This window comes from Pygocentrus nattereri, chromosome 16, assembly GCF_015220715.1.
Source record: "Pygocentrus nattereri isolate fPygNat1 chromosome 16, fPygNat1.pri, whole genome shotgun sequence".
NCBI lineage: Eukaryota > Metazoa > Chordata > Actinopteri > Characiformes > Serrasalmidae > Pygocentrus > Pygocentrus nattereri.
Window position 1 is genome coordinate 13,910,033 of NC_051226.1, and position 20,774 is coordinate 13,930,806.

Below are 20,774 nucleotides of genomic sequence, written 5' to 3' on the forward strand. Positions count from 1 at the left end.
CCTTTTTGATGGTTTTAGTCTGGACTAAGGCAAGTTCACGGTTTTCGTCAGCGACGTACAGGGACAGTTTGACATAGGGATCACTAGAGAGAGAGAGAGAGAGAGAGAGAGAGAGAGAGAGAGAGAGAGAGAGAGAGAGAGAGAGAGAGAGAGAGAGAGAGAGACATAAATTCACAGTGCAAATGACTCAGCTCCACTGCCCAAACACAATAAAAGAAGATTCCTGTGTATTGTTCTCACTCAGAAAAACAGCTTTCACACAATTATACAGGTTTAATATACAGTCAGTCAAGTCTGAGTATATTAAAGGCTTAGACATACATACACCACATATTAACAGCAAAATAATTGAATGTACTGCATTTTATTGTTCGATAGGAGCCTCTTAAAACACACAGGCACCAAACAATACATTCAACAGATAAAGTGCTTGTTTTAACATCGCTTATATTGCATGAGGTAAAATAATCCTTAAACAAGTGAGCCACAATCACTCCTATGAAAACGTCAGATCCTCTTCTCCTCAAAATGAATAACAGAGCGAAAAGCAAGCTCAACGTAGCGTTGCTTTTACCTCCAAATTTCTCAAGACACTTGTCTAATGTGTGTTTCTTACATTCAAGCTTGATCTATGGATGTCAGACGCAGCTGGAATGTTTTTAACCTGCTGCTGTTGGTTGGGGGGGGGGGGGGGGGGGGGGGTGGCGGGGGTCATTTTCTTTTGGTCCCTCCATCATGAAAATACAAAGTTTTGTTCTGACCGCAGCAACGCATTCATGCCATCAGTACTAGGTGGAGCCTCTTGTTGCGAGGACCAAGTTCTGGCATTTGGTTCTTTTGGACTCATGTGAACTGCCTGCTTGAGAGAAATTCCCACTACTGAGGTTAATTCTGAGGCTTAGGCAGGAAGAGTCTGTGACAATAGCAGGAAGAAATTATTGAGCAGTGGGACAATTCACACAACTTTGCGTGAAAGGCTGATGAAATGCAGTGATGGTTTCCCTGTGTTACAGACGCAAAACAACAAACAATTTGAAAAAGACTAGCGACTGCCTGGTTGCACACAGCCAACCATCAGGAAGTGCTAACAGATTACATGGTTATGTCTCCTCAATGTCAATGTTATGTCTCCTCCTAAATGTAGCGCTGAAGATGGTACTTTGGCTCATCTTTTCTGGTTTTGTCACACACATATATATATATATACACACACACACACACACACACACACATACACACACATATACATACACACACACACACACACACACACACACACGTATATATACACACACACACACACACACACACACACACACGTATATACACACATACACATGTATATATACACACACACACACACACACACACACACACACACACACACATATATATATATATATATATATATATATATATATAAAAAAGATAACCCTACGTACAAACTGCCATTGACTAAAGCTACAAGGCAGCTGTTGCTCATTTATGATGAGAGGCAGATACACAAAGCAGTGGGCAGCTAAAGATCTTTAAGCGAGTGATCTGAGGGACAATATTGAGTTTAGCTCAGCTTTGTGCAAATGATCAGCAACGCTGGGCAGCATTAACTATCTGAAAAGATGCGCTCATGTCTTGTGCAAAAAGCTGCTCTGACTTTGATTCCCACTTAAGATTTATTCTGCTGCATTTATGTGAGAATGTAAGGAAAGCGTATCGCAGCGGTGTGCGAGTTTAAGTGTTGTATGGAGTCGGTGTTTCCATATGAGGATCCAGATGAAAAAAAAGTGTTTTGTTTTTATGACCATGATAATGAAACTTTATTGAAGTGACCGCTTGTTAATGGATAATGAAATGCATGTAGAATCTGTTTTCCAGAGACAGATGCAGGGCACTCTTGATTAACAATGTGAGCAAAACTCTTTAACCTACTAAGCATTTCTGGTCAGCTGGAGTATAAATGAAAACCATTGAGAAGTGAATTATTATAAATCTGTTATTTAATTTTGATACGCACTATTATGACTTTAAGCAATGAAGTAATCCAATAATGGGTAAGAAGCACAATGTTGTCAATAAACTCACCAAAGAAGAACTTGACCTATAAAGCAGCCCAAAAGGTATCTGGATAACTAAACCATTTAACCATTGGTAAACAATCTTCATAAACTGTTTGACAAAATGAAATCTGAGGAAGAGGAAAAACACATCACCAAACTGATCGTAGACACTGTGTGGAGAAAGCCTGAAATCCTAGCCAGACTGCACTAAGGGTTCTGTAAAGCACCCCATAAAGGCAGAAACGTCTGGGGATGCTTTTCATACAATGGTGTTGGTGAGCTTGTGTTCAGTGATGGAATCAAACTCAGAATGGTACAAAGACATTGAAGATGCAAACATACAGAAGCCTGCAAAGAAACTGCTCCAAGGATAATAGCTTAAAAACCAATTTGGCCTAAATAAATAAATAAATAAATAAATAAATTTTAAAAAGACTTGGAAATCTATTTTTTTCCTGAACTGCAAATTTGTGTGTTTTACTGCTGTAAAATGAAGTCACCTTTTCTGTAACCAGTTATGTCTTCGTAAAGACGCAGAAAAAGAAAACCTACCAAATTAACATTGTATATCTCAGTATATCTCTGTATATCATTACCGGATTTCATGAAATCCAATATATATGAGATTTGGGCAATTACCGTAGCATGACCACTTGAATAAGCTGGTATCCACTAAAACCAGATAATGATCATATTATTAGTCCATGTAAACACATACAATGATCATATTTGTGTGGTATAAAACCAAATTATTTTCATTATTGCAATAACTCTGCTGCTGCAGTTGCCCCGTCAGTCTAGGCCTGCAATGAACATTCGGTACTATTCAATAAATTTGATTAAAACATTTGAACATGGAAAAGCAATTGCAATAACTGGTTCTTTAACCTGTTTTTATAAAAGCACATGCCTTTCTGCATTGGTTTTATCAGTCTGATGGGAAACAAAGTTTGGTTTATGAAGCTTTTCACTAGTGTGTCACCGGGAAGATACTTACAAAATATACCAATATTCAAGATAATGTTTAATGTTTGCAGCCAGACACAAATCAAAACGCCAGGAGGACACAGTTACAATCTGAAGAATAAGCAGCAGTAGCGCTGGGATAGTTTATTGGTGGTATAAGGAAATAAGTGGTTCAAAGGTCTCTCAGTGTAATATCTGTGGTGAAATGATTTCAGCATCTACCATTGTTTTTAAAGATTTTCAGGATAGTTTACCAATCCTGAAATCCATAATGCTTCAAGTTAATCGGAACGTACAATGTTTTCATGCTATCCTTACTCTGAACAAATCATTTCAAGCACGGCCTACCTTACAAAAGTCTGTCCCAAAAGCTACCACTGTGAAGGCGTTTCCTGTCATTGATAACAAGAACAGCTCACCATCGTGAGAGTCTCCAGCAGTTTCTCTTACTAATAATCAAACTGTCTACGCGCACTGCAAATGCTGACTCACAGCAGCATCTCTTAAACACTGTACTGTCATTATCATTGTCATTTCAGGTTCCTGAACAAAGCACTATTCCTGTATATTATAATTATGCTGGAAATGCACAATGTAACTGACATACACCAAGTATTTTTAACTCTTATTCTTATGTATGTATATACATGCATAGAATGTATCTGTGTATTTTACTGAACTTGAATTTTACTGAACTGTGTAACTCTGTGTCCATACTTTTGTTCAATAAATGTCCAGTTATTCATTCTGTAGCATCAGAAAAAACAAAAAAAACAAAAACAAATCTAATTCCAAAATCTGATTGACCTGTATTAAATTGGAAGCAGTACAAAAACATGCTGGAGGTTAGGGAACCACCCCTTTGACCATAAGGTTTTTGGTTTGATCCCAAGAGCCAACAGCATGAGACTGAAGGGCCCTTGAGCAAGTGCAACATCAAATCTGGTTTAATTCGTCCACTCTTTACTTTTGTGCATCCTACCGCTAACCTAACTCTTCCATTCTTAAAGCCAAAAAGTTACTGTAGATTCCTGTGTAAGAGCTGGGAGCCCAAAATGGTCACCACCAGATAAACAGTACCTAAAGTTTTCATGTTTGAGAGATATTGTAAAAGAGAAAAATCAAGCTCCACTCTTGCTTCAGATCTGAAACAATCCACAGGTGTTTCTGTCCATCCTTCCACTGTGAGAAGGCAACTCAGCACTATGGGTCTGGAAAGATGTGTGGCTGCCAAGAAGCTCTTACAGAGAAAAAGAAACCATGAAGAAAATAAGACATGAAATCAAATAACTTGCTGGTGTTCCTAGAACAGCTGCCCCTCCTGAGAATCCAGACCCCAACATCTTCAAATGTACAACCATCTTTTAAGACTAAAGGTGTAGAGAAATATCCCTGAAGACCTCTGTGAAAAACTGAAGGCACGTCTCCTGAAAAGAATGGAGGCTTTAAAGAAAGAACGGAAATTTAATAAATGAATAAATGAAGTAATTATTTATAATTATCTGACTCTGTGTCACAGCTATGGTCAATTACTCAACAATCCATCTTCAAAGTCTTCACTTGAATTTGAGCGTCGTCCGTTGGTTCTTTCAGGGATCAAGAGAAAAGTAATTTAAATCTACTAGAACACCAGAACCACAGTGGGTGTGACTGGTGCTTGCGGTGCATGACCGGTATAAAGAGCTACTCTGATTAACACAGAAGCATGTTAATCACAGTGCAGCTGTGTGGTCGTCCCTTCTGGTCTACCTGCTTTTAATAATAACACAGCCAGTCAGAAAATAACACCAACAATGTTTCATCTTCAGGCAGGCCAACCTTAATGTCAAGTTTAGTAAAGCTGTCATTAAACTATGATTAAGTGCATCTGATGAACATGTTTGCTGCACTCAAATAGTCAGGCCACAACTAAAACAAGCCCCATTATTTAGCCAAGTAGCAATTGTTATTTTGTTGTTTAACCAAATAATGGGAGCATGGTATAAGAGGTGGAATGAACAAAAAGCAAATATTATAAAAGTGGGTGGATAAAAATGCACACTGATATCTGATATCTGGTTAAAATAGTGTTCATGTAATAAAAAGGTGGATTTTGTAAGGCAAATAAATATTCTTTAATAAAAAGAAAAGTGATGGAAATGCATGTAAATTAAAAATAAAAGTGGTATTTGATGAGCATTTATCTATAGTTTGTTTGGGCATCTTGTAGCATTTATTATTTAATTCCTTCTTCGTATCTTTGCATTCTTATTATTCCTCTCATTTATTGTTTAACCTTAGTGGGATGTACATCATTGTAAGTGAAATGTTGTCATTGACTTTTTGGTCACCCAGGCAACGTTTACGCCATCACTGTAGTCTATTACTGTCTCTATCTAAGAAGTCGGGGTGCACTGATTGCTTGCATTTTAAAACAAGCATACACTGTAATCCATATTCATTTACATTTACAGTATTTAGCAGATGCTCTTATCCAGAGTGACTTACAAGAAGTGCTTTGTCAATCTAGAGAAAGTATCTTTGCTACCAATAGCTTAGAGAAAAGAGACCTGAGCTCAGATCCTGCTAGAAACAAAATGTCACTGCAGACACAGAGAGAAAAAGAAACAGGAGTTGAACACAGAACTGTGCCATTCAATGCAATAAAATTACAATAAAAAAATACAATAAACTGCAATACAATAATTAATATATATATATATATATATATATATATATATATATATATATATATATATATATATATATATATATATATATATAGACTCTGCTGTTCAGGACAGAGAACATTCTCTATGCTTGTCTTCCATTCATATTTGATTATATTCTGTGTAAATATCATGAAGAATGGACCTATTTATTTTGAGTGCAGAGGTTTTAGAGCTGCACAGTGGAACTGCTGTCCCCAAAGTCTGATCCAAAACCAAAGAAAGAATGCTGCTCCACAGCTTCCTCATAACCATTTGTCTGCCTATTTCAACCAGCTAAAAGCCTCAGATTAGCAGTTTAATTCTAAATACAGAAACAGCTTTAGAGATTCCCTTCAAAGCTACTTCACACGTGTGGAAAAGCTGATGTGTCAGTCTCTCACACAACCTGCAGTGAATATGTTCAAAGCAAAAGATAAAAATACAAAAGAGGGATAGTTTAAAAAAAAAAAAAAAAACAAACAAAAAAAATGTTCTAAAGATAGCAGCCAGGGGTCAGAGGTCAGAGGAAATGCTGATCGAACTGAATTCCAGCACACATACACACTCACTGACTCCATAAGGGTCCAGTGTTTTCATATGAGCCAAAAATCCCACAAAATCCCACAAGCGCTGCACTCTCAAACTGAGAGGTGAGACACCGACGTCCTCAGGGTCAATAACAGTACATTTAAAACAGAATATTCATTTAATTGTAAAATAAATAAGTAAAATACAGACTTTTTTTTGTTTCTATATTAATTTTTTATGTGGTTACTGATAAAATAGTATAACTGAATTACACGGAAACAAATATACTTTTAACCCCACATAGTCATAAATAAATGTGTGAAATTTTGTAGAGAATGTTAACTTATTTTCAGCTAAACATTTTGTTGAATTTTTTTATTGTCTAAATTCCTCTTCTGCAACACTTATTACACACACACACATATCGCTGTTGTTGGGGGAAAAAAAAAACAACAAAAAAAAAAAAAACATTGTATCAAAATGATAACTTCATGGGAGAAGGAAAAAAAAACATACCTTATTTTAATGCAAGTCAAAGGAACCAGACGTCTCTCCAAGTAATTTTAGGTCATTTCTTTTGGTCCATTCTTCATGAAATTTACATACAATGTAAAGGTCAACAGGTATTTTCAAATTATGTCAAAAACTGAAAAATGACAAAAGTGGAGATACGAGGTTTTAATCTGACAGCAGTGATATGTAAACCATATAGTACTAATATTTGTATTAACACAGTTTCCACCGTTTAGTTAAAACAACTGACAACAAAACTATCACATTACAATCTAAAACACACATACAATTATACAACTACATATATAATGTACATGAATACATATAATTATATAACATTTTCATACCCATCTTGACACCAATGCTATGATCCTAATGACCCCCCTACGGATTTCCTCTATTTTTGGCATATATATATATATATATATATATATATATGGTTTGATATCCTCATACAAAATGTAATGTAAAAGAGAACAAGAACAGAAAGAATCATCTCTTTTCTGTTGAAGATCGCTTATCAGAAACAACAACTGCAACCAAACACTTCCTATAACTGGAGATCAGTCTTTCACATTACTGGAGAGAAATTTTTGGAAAATTTGATTTAATTAATCCACATTAGAAGGCATTCAATCACAAGCTGCCCAATTACGGTCAACTCAATAGGGTTCATGTCAGGACTTTGAACATGCCACTCCACAAGCTCAATTTCAGAGCCATTTAGAGATGGATATTTTCATGCAGGATGTGGTAGAGAGCAGAATTCATTGTTCATGGCTCAAATATGGCAAGTCACTCACACTCTGAAGCAGCATAGCATTCCCACACCATCACACTACCACCACTATGTTTGACTGTTGGCATAATATTCTTATTGTGGGGTGCAGTGTTAGCTTGAGAGCCTTTATGCTGCTTTTGGTCAGCAGTAGTTGTTTTGGCTTTGCACCTTTCCAGACTGATACACAATCCCATTTCCAAAAAAAGGTGGGATGCTGTGCAAAATGTAAATTAAAACAGTATACAATGATGTGCAAATCGTTTAAACTCTATATTTAATTTATTTAATTGAAAATATAAATTTTGTTGTTTGGAAAAATGTTTAGCCATTTTGAATTTGATGCCAGCAACACATTTAAAAAAATTTGGGATAGGAGCAACAAAAGACTGGTAAAGTTATGTAATGCTTAAAAAAAAAAAAAAAAAAAAAAAAAGAGCTGGTCGAACACCTGAAATAATCAGTTTATCTGGTAACAGGTCAGTAACATGACTGGGTATAAAAAGAGCCTTTCAGAAGTGAAGATGGGGAGGGGTTCAATAATTAAATAAATGAATACAATTTCTCAATGTAAAATAGCTAAGAACATATAATCTATTGCACACATCATTAAAAGACTCTGAGAATCCAGAGAAATCTCTGTATGCAAGGGATAAGGCCAAAAAGCAATACTGCTTAGCTGTGATCTTCAGGTCCTCAGGCGGCACTGCATTAAAAACAAATATGATTCTGTAGTAGAAATCACCACTTGGGCTCAGGAACACTTCCAAAACCAGTGTCTGTGAACACGGCTTGTTGCTCCATACAGAAACACCTTCATTCTCTCTGAGCTCGAGCACATTTAAGTGGAAAAATGTCCTGTGATCTGACTAATTAAAATCAGGAATTCTTTTCAGAAATCATAGATGTTGTGTCCCTTAGCCTACAGCCCATGTGATTTGTTACCAGCGCACAGTTCAAAAGCCAGCATTCGTAACAGTATGGGGAATAGTGCACACCTGTGAAGGCACCATTAATGCTGAATGAAATACATAGGTTTTGGAGCAACATATGCTGCCATCCAGATGACATCTTTTTCAAGGAAGGAACTTTGCTTATTTCAGCAAGATAGTATCAAACCACATTCTACATATGTTACAACAGTATGGCTCCATAGTAAAGGAGTGCGGGTGCTACCTGACCTGCCTACAGTCCAGATTGGTCACCCATTGAAAACATTTGGCACATTATGAAACAAAAATCACAAAAGAAAAGCCCAAACTGTGGTGCAGGTGAAATTCTAGATCAAGCTAGAACGGGAAAACATCTCACTTTCAAAACTACAGCAGTTGATTTCCCCAGTTCCCAAATACTTGCAGTGTGTTGTTAAAAGAAGAGGTAATGCAACACAGGGAAAACCTGTGCCAACATTTTTGAAGCATGCTGCAGGCTTTGAACTCAAAATGGGCATATATTTAAAAAAAAAAAAAAAAAAAAAAAAAAAAAAAAAAAACACTACAATTTCTCAGTTTTCACTTTTCATTTGTTGTCTTCTTTCAATTAAATTTAGGGTTTAAATTATTTGCACATTATTACATCACCCCAACCTTTTGGAAATGGGGTTGCATTTTAATAACTCATCTCTTATGGAATTTCTTTGGATTGCAGCATAGGGTACAGTTTGTTCAGCATATTTCACATTGCTGGAAATGTTCCAGTTTAAGTAACGCTTAGATCCACAGGTTGACAGTAACCAAAGTGTGTCTATTACATTATTAAACTAAATTTGGTTAAATGGTTGACTGAGTAACTAATAGGGCAATTACTTTTTCATGAAGGGCTAGTTGGTGTTGAACTTTTTCCCCCATAACAAATAAAAAGATAGATTAAAAACTATTTTGTGTTTAGTCCGGCTGTCTGTCTTGCATTACATGCTGCTTGAAGATTGAAACAATGCTTGAAACAAGTGAGGTACAGGCAAAAACAGAAGAAATCTTTAGAAAAATAGTTTTGCACAGCACAGTAAATGCAATGTAAGTGAATACGGTAAGATGTGCGATTCTGTTATAGTACAACAATATGCAAATATCTGTGTGAGCCAGCCTTAACCTCAAGTATATTTCCCATAGTGCAGCTGCAGGTCCTACATTATTTAACATAGCATGGCTTGAACCATCTACAGGAGATCTGAATGAACTGAACCCTTGTTCTGCTGGAGAGTGTATTGGAGGACAACAGCTGAGGAGCTTCAGTGAATAATTACAATCTCCTCCCGCCCCTCTGCTGGTAATTGGCTGTTTATAGAAGGCCTGAGATTTTTTGATTAAGCCAATGCGACCTAATGGGCTACTGCAAGCCTGCAGAGCTGTTATTCCTCTAGGCCTTGTTTCCTCACCCTCTCTCTCCCTCTGTCTCGGGTTACTCAGCAGGGGAGCAGCGCTCCAGCGCAGTTACATAAGCAGCGGAGGAGAGAAAACCAAAACAATGCCATGAATGATGTGTTTATTGTTTTTAAAAACAACAAAAACAATCCCTCAATCACAATTTCAGTCTGACCCTGTAAATACAGATCTGCTTGCTCTGGCATTTATTGGCGTTCCCTGTTGCTGAGACAGAGGACGAGAAAACTGTGCCCGTTTTCGCACCTAAAACAGAGGCAAGACTGTGCCGCCCATTACCAGGGAGATGACCCCTCCATGTTTGGAGTACAGGAGGAGGAGAAGAGCAAAGTAAAAAGGAGAAAAGAATTCTGGGTCATAATAACAGTGTCCTGTACTTTACTGCACTCAGCATTGCACAGCTCCTTCAGCTCATTAGCTAATTATCAAACTCTGTTTGAGCTGAATCAGAGCAGAGAGGAAACACCAAACCGTGCTCTAATCTAAAATGCATCACATATTTCTAAAAGGTGCCTGTGCATTTTCTCCAAAAGAACATCTGTAAATAAGGCCGGCGTAAGAAAGTGGGAGCTAACATCAACTCCACTAACTTATACAGTAAGTTCTGCAGCCAGTAAAACCAGAACACATGATAACTGGGAAAAAAAAAAAAAAAAAAAAAACAGATTCAGGTAAAAGCAGCCAATTCTGCTTACAATACAAAACTTAAAGCCTTGTAAAGGGCCATCTTGACCCAGGATTGGGAGTAAAGCATCCTCCAACCTGGAGAATGAAGCTCCTAGTGAATACGGAATCGGTCATCTAGGTTTCACAAAATTAAATCACTATTAATGCACATCAAATTAATTAAGGTAATTTATAGTAAAAATGAGTGTAAATGATTATTGCACATAACAGAACAGATTATGTATATATGCATTTAAGTCTATGGAACCAGAATTTTTGTCCACATAATTTAGGGCCATGTGTTTTGGTCCAAGGATCGTTAAATTTATACACAATGTAAAGGGCAACAGGCATTTTTAAATGATGTCAAAAACTAAAAAATGACTAAATAGGAAACACAAGATTTTGTTGTGACAACAGTGATATATACATACACACCTATACATACTTAGTCTAAATGCATTGATGCATCCACTGACCAAAAATTACATTAACAGACACAAAGTATCCAGGGTAATAAATCCCAGGACTAACCTAGATGTAATTTCAGAATTAACTATAGCAGACGCATTCAGTAAATGGACTGAAATTATATTTGACCTCTCATTTGGTCAGGAGAGAAACTAAGACAGGCAAGACAGTGCATCTAACTTTGCGATTTTTGATGTGAAATGGTTCTTTATAGAGAAAGTGATCAACTATTTCTTTACAGTGGTGGTGATAGGAACCAGCGGTCACAACGTCTACAATACAGACATTTTACTTACTAATAATTTAAATGGCCAGCGTACCTACAAATATGGAATAGTATATGGAATGTTAATAATGGTGAAACTATGGAAATTCTGAAAATAAGACATTTTATCTGGGAGCTGTTTTCATCACAACTCCCTACATGTTTTGGTCAAAATTACACAGATCAGTCTTTAACCAAATGACAACTGATTCAGCAATGAGCTTTAATAATCACAATCACAATATATGACAACATAAGCTCTGATGTGCTCTCATGTGAGTAAACAGACTCAGACACGCATATATGTGCAGCAGACTTGAGTATATATCTGCTGGCAGTCCAACATCAAGACACACACACACACACGCACGCACGCACGCACGTCACAGCTCAAACAGAACAGAGATCAGAAACTAAAACAGACAGACAAGAACTCCACTCATATACATCAGCGCGCGCGCACACACACACACACACACACACACACACAGACACACACACACACACACACAGACAGAGACAGAAAAAATGAACAGCAGGAAAGGAGAGAGAGTGAGAGGCTGAGAGAGAGCGTGAGAAAGAATGGAACAGGAAGTACAGAAGAGACAAATGGAAGGAGGAAACAAGAGAAATAAGACAATAGCAGATGAAAAATCATTTACAATCCAATTAAAGAAACAGAGGAAAAAACTGGTACAATCAGAGAAAAAAAAATAGAGGGGGAGAAACTGAGGGATGAGAGAAAGAAAGGGGGAGAAACTGAGGGATGAGAGAAAGAAAGGGGGAGAAACTGAGGGATGAGAGAAAGAAAGGGGGAGAAACTGAGGGATGAAAGAAAGGGGGAGAAACTGAGGGATGAAAGAAAGAAAGAAAGAAAGAAAGAAAGAAAGAAAGAAAGAAAGAAAGAAAGAAAGAAAGAAAGAAAGAAAGAAAGAAAGAAAGAAAGAAAGAAAGAAAGAAAGAAAGAAAGAAAGAAAGAAAGAAAGAAAGAAAGAAAGAAAGAAAGAAAGAAAGAAAGAAAGAAAGAAAGAAAGAAAGAAAGAAAATTTAGTCTGAGCAGTGAAAATGACGGCAGCTCGTAGAGGAGTATTACATTCAGAGGAACACAGTTCATTCATTCACATTAATTCCATTAAAGCGATCATTCTGACTGAGTAATACGCACTGCCTTAAACAACCAGCACAAACTTCCTGTTAGAAAAGGGCAGTATAAACTGACCATGTGACCAAAACAGATCCCTATCTGTGTTTTACAGCACAATTATGTATACTGGCCATTTCTCTCAGCGTGTAAATTGTACTTTTGAGGTCACTACAGTTCCCCACGGTGTAGTTTTAGTATCTAGCCCAGGGGTCTGCAACCCAATTGAGAACAGTTTCTTGTAAAACATCTTTACTTTCAATTTTTATGAAGCTCATGTGATCATCTCATTCACCCACTTCTTGTTGGAATTATCCATTCCACCTCAAACGGTACCTGAGGAGATAGTAGCTACGGCACCATTTAAGATGAAACAGGAAAATTTAAATAAGAAGCTGGTGAACAAGAAGCAGATGAGACTTCAGCTTTGTGACTTTTTAGGTGTTTGACAATTTCTCTTAGCAGATTAAACATACCACCTTTTCTTTATCTACTAACTGTGTCACAATTGTTGTCCGTGTTGCCATAGTGATCAGCAGTCTGCGTGCCAACCTTCAGGGTTGAAGGGTGAATTAGCTGTTGTACATCAACTCCAGTGTTTAAGACCAGTTATTGTTAAAGCTGTGTTAGAACAATCAGCAGAGCTTAATTTCACTTTTACCTAAGAATGTAGTTCTGCTGTGGAACCGCAACAGGGCAGCAAAAGAGCTGCATATTGCAGACCCCTGTACTATACAAACTCACTGTGCATCCTTATGGTTGTTGGAAGAAAACCTCATATTTCCAAAATGATAACTTCACAGGAGATGGAAAAAACCTTCTTAACTTTTAATGTAGGTCAATGGAACCAGAATTCTTTCCAAGTAGTTTTGGGTCATTTCTTTTAGTCCAATCATCATGAAATTTCCACACAATGTAAAAGGCAAGAGGTATTTTGAAATGTCAAAAAATGAAAAACATAAAAATTGGAGATACAAGGGTATTTTTCTGACAACAGCTATATACAGTACAAAGCACAGCTGAGGCACAGAGTAGTAAAACAATAAGAGTGATGGTAAACCTCAAGCTTTTTACACTTTACTCAGAGCAATTTAACGAAATAAAACTTTCAGCATCATTTCTCATGTTTGGTATGAGATTCTTACTGCTTTGTTTAAAAGGCTGCCTTTCTCTGGTTAAATTTCCAATCACGTCAACTACTGCGGTTTCTGTGGTCCTGATAAGGCTTTAATTTAAAGCAGTGATGGCAGAGTGCTTAGAGTTTGAGTGCCGCTCTGCGTTGATGCTGAATGTACGGTCCACTATACAGCACAATATGGCTGAACAAATAGGAATCCGTTTTGGCCATACGATGACCAAGTGCTGCACAAGCATCTTGCAATGTAAATCACTGCAATACATACAAACCACAGTACAGAGATTTAGAAGAGGAACAAGAACATCAGCACTTGCTTCCTATAGCCTATTTTTAACCTAGGTCAACAGTAGCCTTTCAAAACCTAATGGACACGGTGTCTTACATTTAACTTTAAATTTCTTATTGTTACTTTTCATTTAAATAAGAAAAAACGTGCATATGTCATAAATACCGGGCAAATGTGTGGCTTTACTTTCCTTTAAATGAACCTGCTTAATCTTTAACATGCTGTTACTGCAAACCAACAGTGAAAAGATGCTCATCCTTGAAAGGCTTGGTTTCCCTAAAGTCATAGCATATGAAACAGTGGCTGAAGCACATCCATGTCTGTTTACTCATGAGCTCACAATTATCAGTCTTGTCTATCTGCTGGGAAAATGGTCTGGGAGGAAGAGTGGGCACTAAACATGATCCACCCATTTTCCCCCGCTCTGAGATCTAGCTAGCTGGCACCCAGGGTTACTCATGGAACCATGACTGAAACTCACTGAAATGAAAAATGTTACACTGTGTGTGGTTTAAGCACAGGCCTAAAGATTTTTCAAGTCACTGCAAATCAGACCGTGTTCAGAATTTAGCTGCCTGTTTGGAAATTAGGAACAGTAAAAAAGGAAGGGCCCAAAATCAAAGTCAGCAAAATAACTGCAGAAATCTGCAGGGACCAGCACATAGAATCTGCTGTAATATTTCATATTGATTGCCTCATTTTATTGCATCATTCACACAGTGAATTGAATCATTCAGTCAGTGTTTCAGCTCGGTTAAAGTACTACATTCATCCATTAGTGCATTCTTATTACAGTTCTGTTCCATTTTATTGATACAGCACTTTCCTTAACAGGTATTGCTCCAAAGAAGCTTGGCTAGAAACGTAGGTCCAGGCCCCTGGCTGAGGGCTACAAAGTAAGACAAAACTGCTTAAGAGAGTGAGGAAAATAAAAATCCCACATTTAAATTTCCTTATTTAAAAAATATGACTGATTTAGCACAGACACATTACTAAAACTGTAAAAACAAGTCTCTACAGCCCATATGTGGAAACTAAGTTGCACAAACGGCTGATTTTGAACTGATCACACTTGTGATGCCACAAATATTTGCATATAACCAAACAGTCAGCCAACAGCAGTTTAGCCCTGCCCATTCACCCTGAAGTTGTGAGTCTTTTTATTCTACAGTTTAGTCCATGATTGGCAGCCAATCAGAACAGAGGTTATTTACACCAGTCTTGAATGAAAAGCTCAAACAAAAAAACCCTGACGTCAAAATTTTGCTTCCTAAGTTTAGAACTGGAAGCTTTTTTATTTACATAGCTTATCAATATTATTTGAAACAAATACTCCAAACACGATTTTAGGATTTCGTTTTGGAAATGTATTAAGTGATTTCCAAGGTCTGTTGGCAACGTTAGCCTAGTGGCTCTGGTTCTAAACTAAAGATGCAAAATTGGCACACCAAACTCGTCTTGGCTGATCAGCTGAATCATGCAAATGGCATTTTTTGATAAACTGTTCCTTTAAAGGCACAGTATCAAAAACGGCTTGTTTAATTCTAATAGAGGTTGGAAAAAAAGTCATGTAAAAATTAATTACAACTATTATTGACATATAAAACTACACATTACTTCAAGAGGAAATAATAATGCAATTATGTACTTTTCACCTGGGAAAAAAATGAATTTAAGGTTAAAGCCACTGTTGTACCATTGAGGGAACATTTAAATCATTTGTACCTTGAAGAATGAAAAATGTACCTGCACAGAACCTTTACTTTTAACAGTGAGGTGTCTAAAGGTAAATTAAGCAGTATATCTCAGGTGAGCTTTAACTGGGCAAAATGTTTTTGTCCTGAACCTGAATACAGCTTTAGAACTGAACAATATATAGATCAACCTGTGGTCTGTACACGTAAGCAGCTTCTCTGGACCAGCAAAAACGGTGCTACGTTTCATACCATTACTTCTCAAGTCATTTGTTTCACGTGTGTCCCGTACACTCACATCTACATCACTGAGCATTAGAGTCTCCTGGAGTTCAGTGTATATTACAGTCGGTCATTCATGCTGTCAGAAGCAGCAGCTTTCAGCAGATTTCCTGGCTTGATGTGAAGACCTGACTACAAAACCCTGCTGCTGTGTGATTAAGCCGACGGAGGCGTACAGCAGGTGGGGCTAGAGGACACAAAGGCCCAGCTAGCTGCCTCCTATGCCAAAGGCTATCATTACCTCAAGAGAACTGCCAGGTCCTTCCATTAATCTCTTTAACGTTCACTCCCTTAATATTAACCTAGACTAACATTAACTCAGACTGTTACTGACCGCACAGCAGTGGATGAGGCATCACTTAAAGAAGGCTGACTCAGACATCCAGATAAAGAGCTACTGTAAGCTTGGTTTGTATGGTATGTACATGTGTAATCTGGCGTATTTGTGGCATATCTATGAAAGTAATACATTAAAGGTGCAGAGGTGTGTAAAATTTACTGGCATCAAGTAGTAAGGTCTCATACCTCTCCCCCACCCCTCACTTTCCAAAAGTGTAGTAGAACACGTTAAAACGTTAAATTACCTGTCCAGCAGAAAACAGCCAATGTGGCATCACTCTGAAAACACTTGTGACTCCTCAGCAATTTCCATCTAGGAAAGGCAACCTCAGTGGTTATTCTTAATTTCTGTCATTGCACATCGCAACTTCGCTTCTTGGATGACGAGGATTCTCCCAACTTTGCTTTTTCTTGTGTTAAAAAACAAGTAAGATGTTCCATTTGTCAAAGTTTGGATTCTCAAACTTATCACAACACAAAATGGTGAGCTAGTAACAGCAGCAACCACAGATTCATCTTTCCATGTCTTCCAACCGGTGCTAAAGTGCCACGAAGTTCTAGATGCCTCTTCAATGTAAAAATTTAAAAGGCGCTCTCTGAAGCCAGTGTTTGGTTTGTCCACTCTACTGTTGTTAAGTTCCTTCTACTGGCCTGTATGCACACATCACTCAGTAGTGGTAGTTGTGGTATCATTACCTCCAACAGCGAAACAGAGTTTCCAAAGTGCCAGTATTGACACAGATACCGGTATCAGTATCGGTGCAACCCTAATTGTAATGTTGACAATTCTTCAATGGCTGTTCAAAAAAAACCAAAACAAAAAAAAAAAAAAAACACACAACATTATTTCATGCTGCTTTTAGCCAGCAGGGCACACACAAGTTGAAGTTCAACTATCAAATCCAGCCTCTGTGACAGGTTTGTTAATTGTTAAGCTTCTTTTTGTTTTCACAGTTTCTGAGAAGGACACACTGACGAGGTTATTTAGATACTGAACCTGTCTCGCAAAGAAAGAAAGAAAAAAAAAAAAGAAGGAAAAAAAAAAAAAAAAAAAAAAAAAGTAAAAGGACAGTGGCAGTTATCGGCTGCCATGATGTTTTGGCGATGGAAAGTTCCAGCAATGTTAAAAGGACAAAGTGCTAAAGTAACACCACAGTATACAAAGTCAACAGACCGGTTTTGAAAGACCACAGTGAGCACAAATCAGGGTTAATTGCTAAGCGCACTTTATCATAAACCCCAGAGGGCCCAAGCGCTACAATTTTGAAGTCTGGCATTAGACACTATGACCAAGTCAGCCTCCCTGAGGGCAACTATTTAAGATACAAGTTATTTCATTACATTTTAACCAATTACATAACCTACAAGGCCAAAAAACAACTGACTGAAGAACAGAGTGGAGAGTGCTCAATGGTTTACCCTGCCAAACTAATGACAAACTGATTCAACTCCACTTCTAAATTAAGGTGGCAACAACATTAACTTTGCTCACTAAAGGCTGAATTGCACACTGATCAGGCATAACATCACGAGCACCTCGTTTCTTCGCTCATCATCCATTTTATCAGTTCCACTTACTATATACACACACACACACACTATATTTATAAAAGTATTCACTCACTCTTGCAAATCACTGAATTCAGGTGTCCCAATCACTTCTATGGCCACAGGTGTATAAAAACCAAGCACCTAGGCCTGCAAACTGCTTATACAAACATTTGTGAAAGAATGAGTCGCTCTCAGGTACGAAGTGGTAGGCCACGTAAAAAGAGACGGGAGTCAGTGGACGCTGAGGCGCATATTGCGCAGAGGTCAGAGACTTTCTTCAAAGTTAATCACTTCAGACCACCAAACTTCTTGTGGCCTTCAGATTAGCTCAAGAACAGTAAATAGAGAGCTTCATGGAATGGGTTTCCATGGCCAAGCAGTTGCTTCCAAGCCTCATCATCACCAAGCACAATGCAAAGCATCGAATGCAGTGGTGTAAAGCACCACCACTGAACTCTAGAGCAGTGGAGACGTGTTCTCTGGAGTGATGAATCACGCTTTTCCGTCTGGCAATCTGAGAGACGAGTCTGGGTTCAGCGGTTGCCAGGAGAACAGTACTTATCTGACTGCATTGTGCCTAGTGTAAAGTTTGGTGGAGGGGGGATTATGGTGTGGGGTTGTTTTTCAGGAGTTGGGCTCAGCCCCTTAATTCCAGTGAAAGGAACTCAATGCTTCAGCAGACCAAGAGATTTTGGACAATTTTGTGCTCCCAACTTTGGGAACGGCCCCTTCCTGTTCCAACATGTCTGTGCACCAGTGCACAAAAGCAAGTTCCATTAAGACATGCATGAGCAAGTTGTGGAAGAACTTGACTGGCCTTCACAGAGGCATCATATTAAACCCTATGGATTAAGAATGGGATCTCGCTCAAGTGCATATGTTTGTGAAGTCAGACGAGAGAATACTTTTGGAAATATAGTGTAGGTGCTCTTTGTAGTTCTACAATTACAGACTGTAGTCCACCAGTTTCTCTGCATCGTTTGTTAGCCCCATTTTAGCCTGTTGGTCAAGACCACCATGGACCCTCACAGAGCAGGCACCATTTGGGTGGTGGCTCATTCTCAGCACTGCGGTAACACTGACATGGTGGTGGTGTGTTAGTGCGTGTTGCGCTGGTACGAGTTGATTAGACATAGCACTGCTGCTGAAGTTTTTAAACACTGTGTCCATTCACTGTCCACTTTATTGGACACATCTACCTTGTCAGTCCACCTTGTAGATGTAAAGTCAGAGACGATAGCTGATCTGTGATCTGCACAGTTTGTGTTGGTCATCCTCCTTTGTCAGTGGTCACAGGACGCTGCCCACATGATGCTGTTGGCTGGATATTTTTGGTTGGTAGACTATTCTCAGTCCAGCAGTAACAGTGAGGTGTTTAAAAACTCCAGCAGAGTTGCTGAGAATGATCCACCACCCAAATGATACCTGCTCTGTAAGGGTCCACGGGGTCCTGACCACTGAAAAACAGGGTGAAAGGGGGCTAACAAAGTATGCAGAGAAACAGATGGACAACAGCCATTTATTATAAGCATTATTATTATTCTAAAAGCTCCCCAACACAAAAGAGAATACATGAAATGGTTATGAATGTGCTGCCTGATGTCTGATCTACATATAGTTTTGATAGAAGGTTTTTTTTGTTTTTTTTATCTACTCAACAGAACCCAAACAAAACACTATTTTAACCATGGGATAGCTTGGCACCTATCAAAAGCACTGTAGAGAAATCAGAGTAGGTACATTCTCTAAAATGTCAGCTTAGTCCACTTACTAAACTGCTCCATTTAATTTCGCACTGGTTCTCTTTTGAGTCGAGTACTGTTTGGGTCTCATTCTGCCCCCAAGCACTGCCAATCAGTGTTTGGTTGACACATATGACACTTGAACTCCCTCTCTACAATTTGAGGCAGATATGTTTGTGCATAAAAGCAAAAGCAAGGACATTTACTGTCAAAAAAAGCAGCAATTAAATGTTCATCTGATATACACTGTCATTCTGACAGACTGCAATACAATACAGGAAGCCTAGGGGGCATCATAGCTTCTATGTTTCCCCATAAAAGTAAACAATTTGCTGTACAGACTGAATATCTCCATTGAATAACAGCAGCAGAAAAGAAAACCAAAGTACCAGAAAGTCATGATAGTTAGATTAGCCAATTCATTGAACAATAAATCAAAGAATGATCGATTTTTTGACTTTTCATTTTTTTTTTGAATAATCAGTCATTTGACCTTACTGCAGGTTAGTTAGATCGCTGCTGTAAACCAAATTCAACCTTAGCTGAGCTCAGCAGTCTTATATATAGTTGTCCTGGCTTGTGCAGTTAAACATGACCTTTCCCTGACCCAATGGAGGCCAACTGTTGCAAATCAGGAAGCAGACCATTCCACAGCCTGCCCGAAGGCATGTGTGTGTCTGCTAAGGCATCTCTGGAAGTGAACCCTTGACTTCTGAGTGACCCTGCAATTTTCAGTAAATAACATTAACATCAGATCTGCATTATTGCAACAGTATCTCAGATCTGATCTTTGTGCTTTGCCAGTTCACACTCACGCATGTGTGCACACATTTCAAAAACAAGTTTGCTGACCCGCCGCCTACACTGGGTGATGACCGCAATGATATGTGAATGTGCAGTGAAGTGCAATATGAAGAAAGTGTCACATTTTGCAGTGTTTCTGTTAGTGATTACATTAATAACTGTGTCTTCTACTAGAAAACGGGTCCATCAGGTTCTGCTTCTTACTGCATGAGTAGGAGTGTGCAGCATCATCATGCAGACTGCCAACTAATCAATACTGATTCAGTAAGAAGAAGTTTTTTTAAAATCTTTTTTTAATCAAGTAATTGAGCTTAATTGAGTTATTGTGGCAGCCCTAATCACTAACTTTTTCCAGCAAAAAGACAGTCCTCTGAATAGGGGAGAGAGAGAGAGAGACAACAAAAAGAATGTGATTTTGTGCTCCTCCCTGTTTACATTATTGTCCAGCGTCTGGTGACAATGTTTTGACAGTCAGTCAATAGAGA

The 20,774-nt window shown here is 38.2% G+C and overlaps 1 protein-coding gene across 4 annotated transcripts in view; it reads right to left on the reverse strand.

Moving 5' to 3' along the window:
- Positions 1 to 20,774, reverse strand: part of nedd4l (NEDD4 like E3 ubiquitin protein ligase) — a 132,465-nt gene that overhangs the window by 82,271 nt on the left and 29,420 nt on the right. For all 4 annotated transcript variants that reach the window (XM_037545991.1, XM_037545989.1, XM_037545988.1 and 1 more), the window contains exon 3: positions 2 to 83. In XM_037545991.1, the coding sequence (XP_037401888.1) occupies positions 2 to 83 (82 nt within the window). The remainder of the gene's footprint in view (position 1; positions 84 to 20,774) is intronic.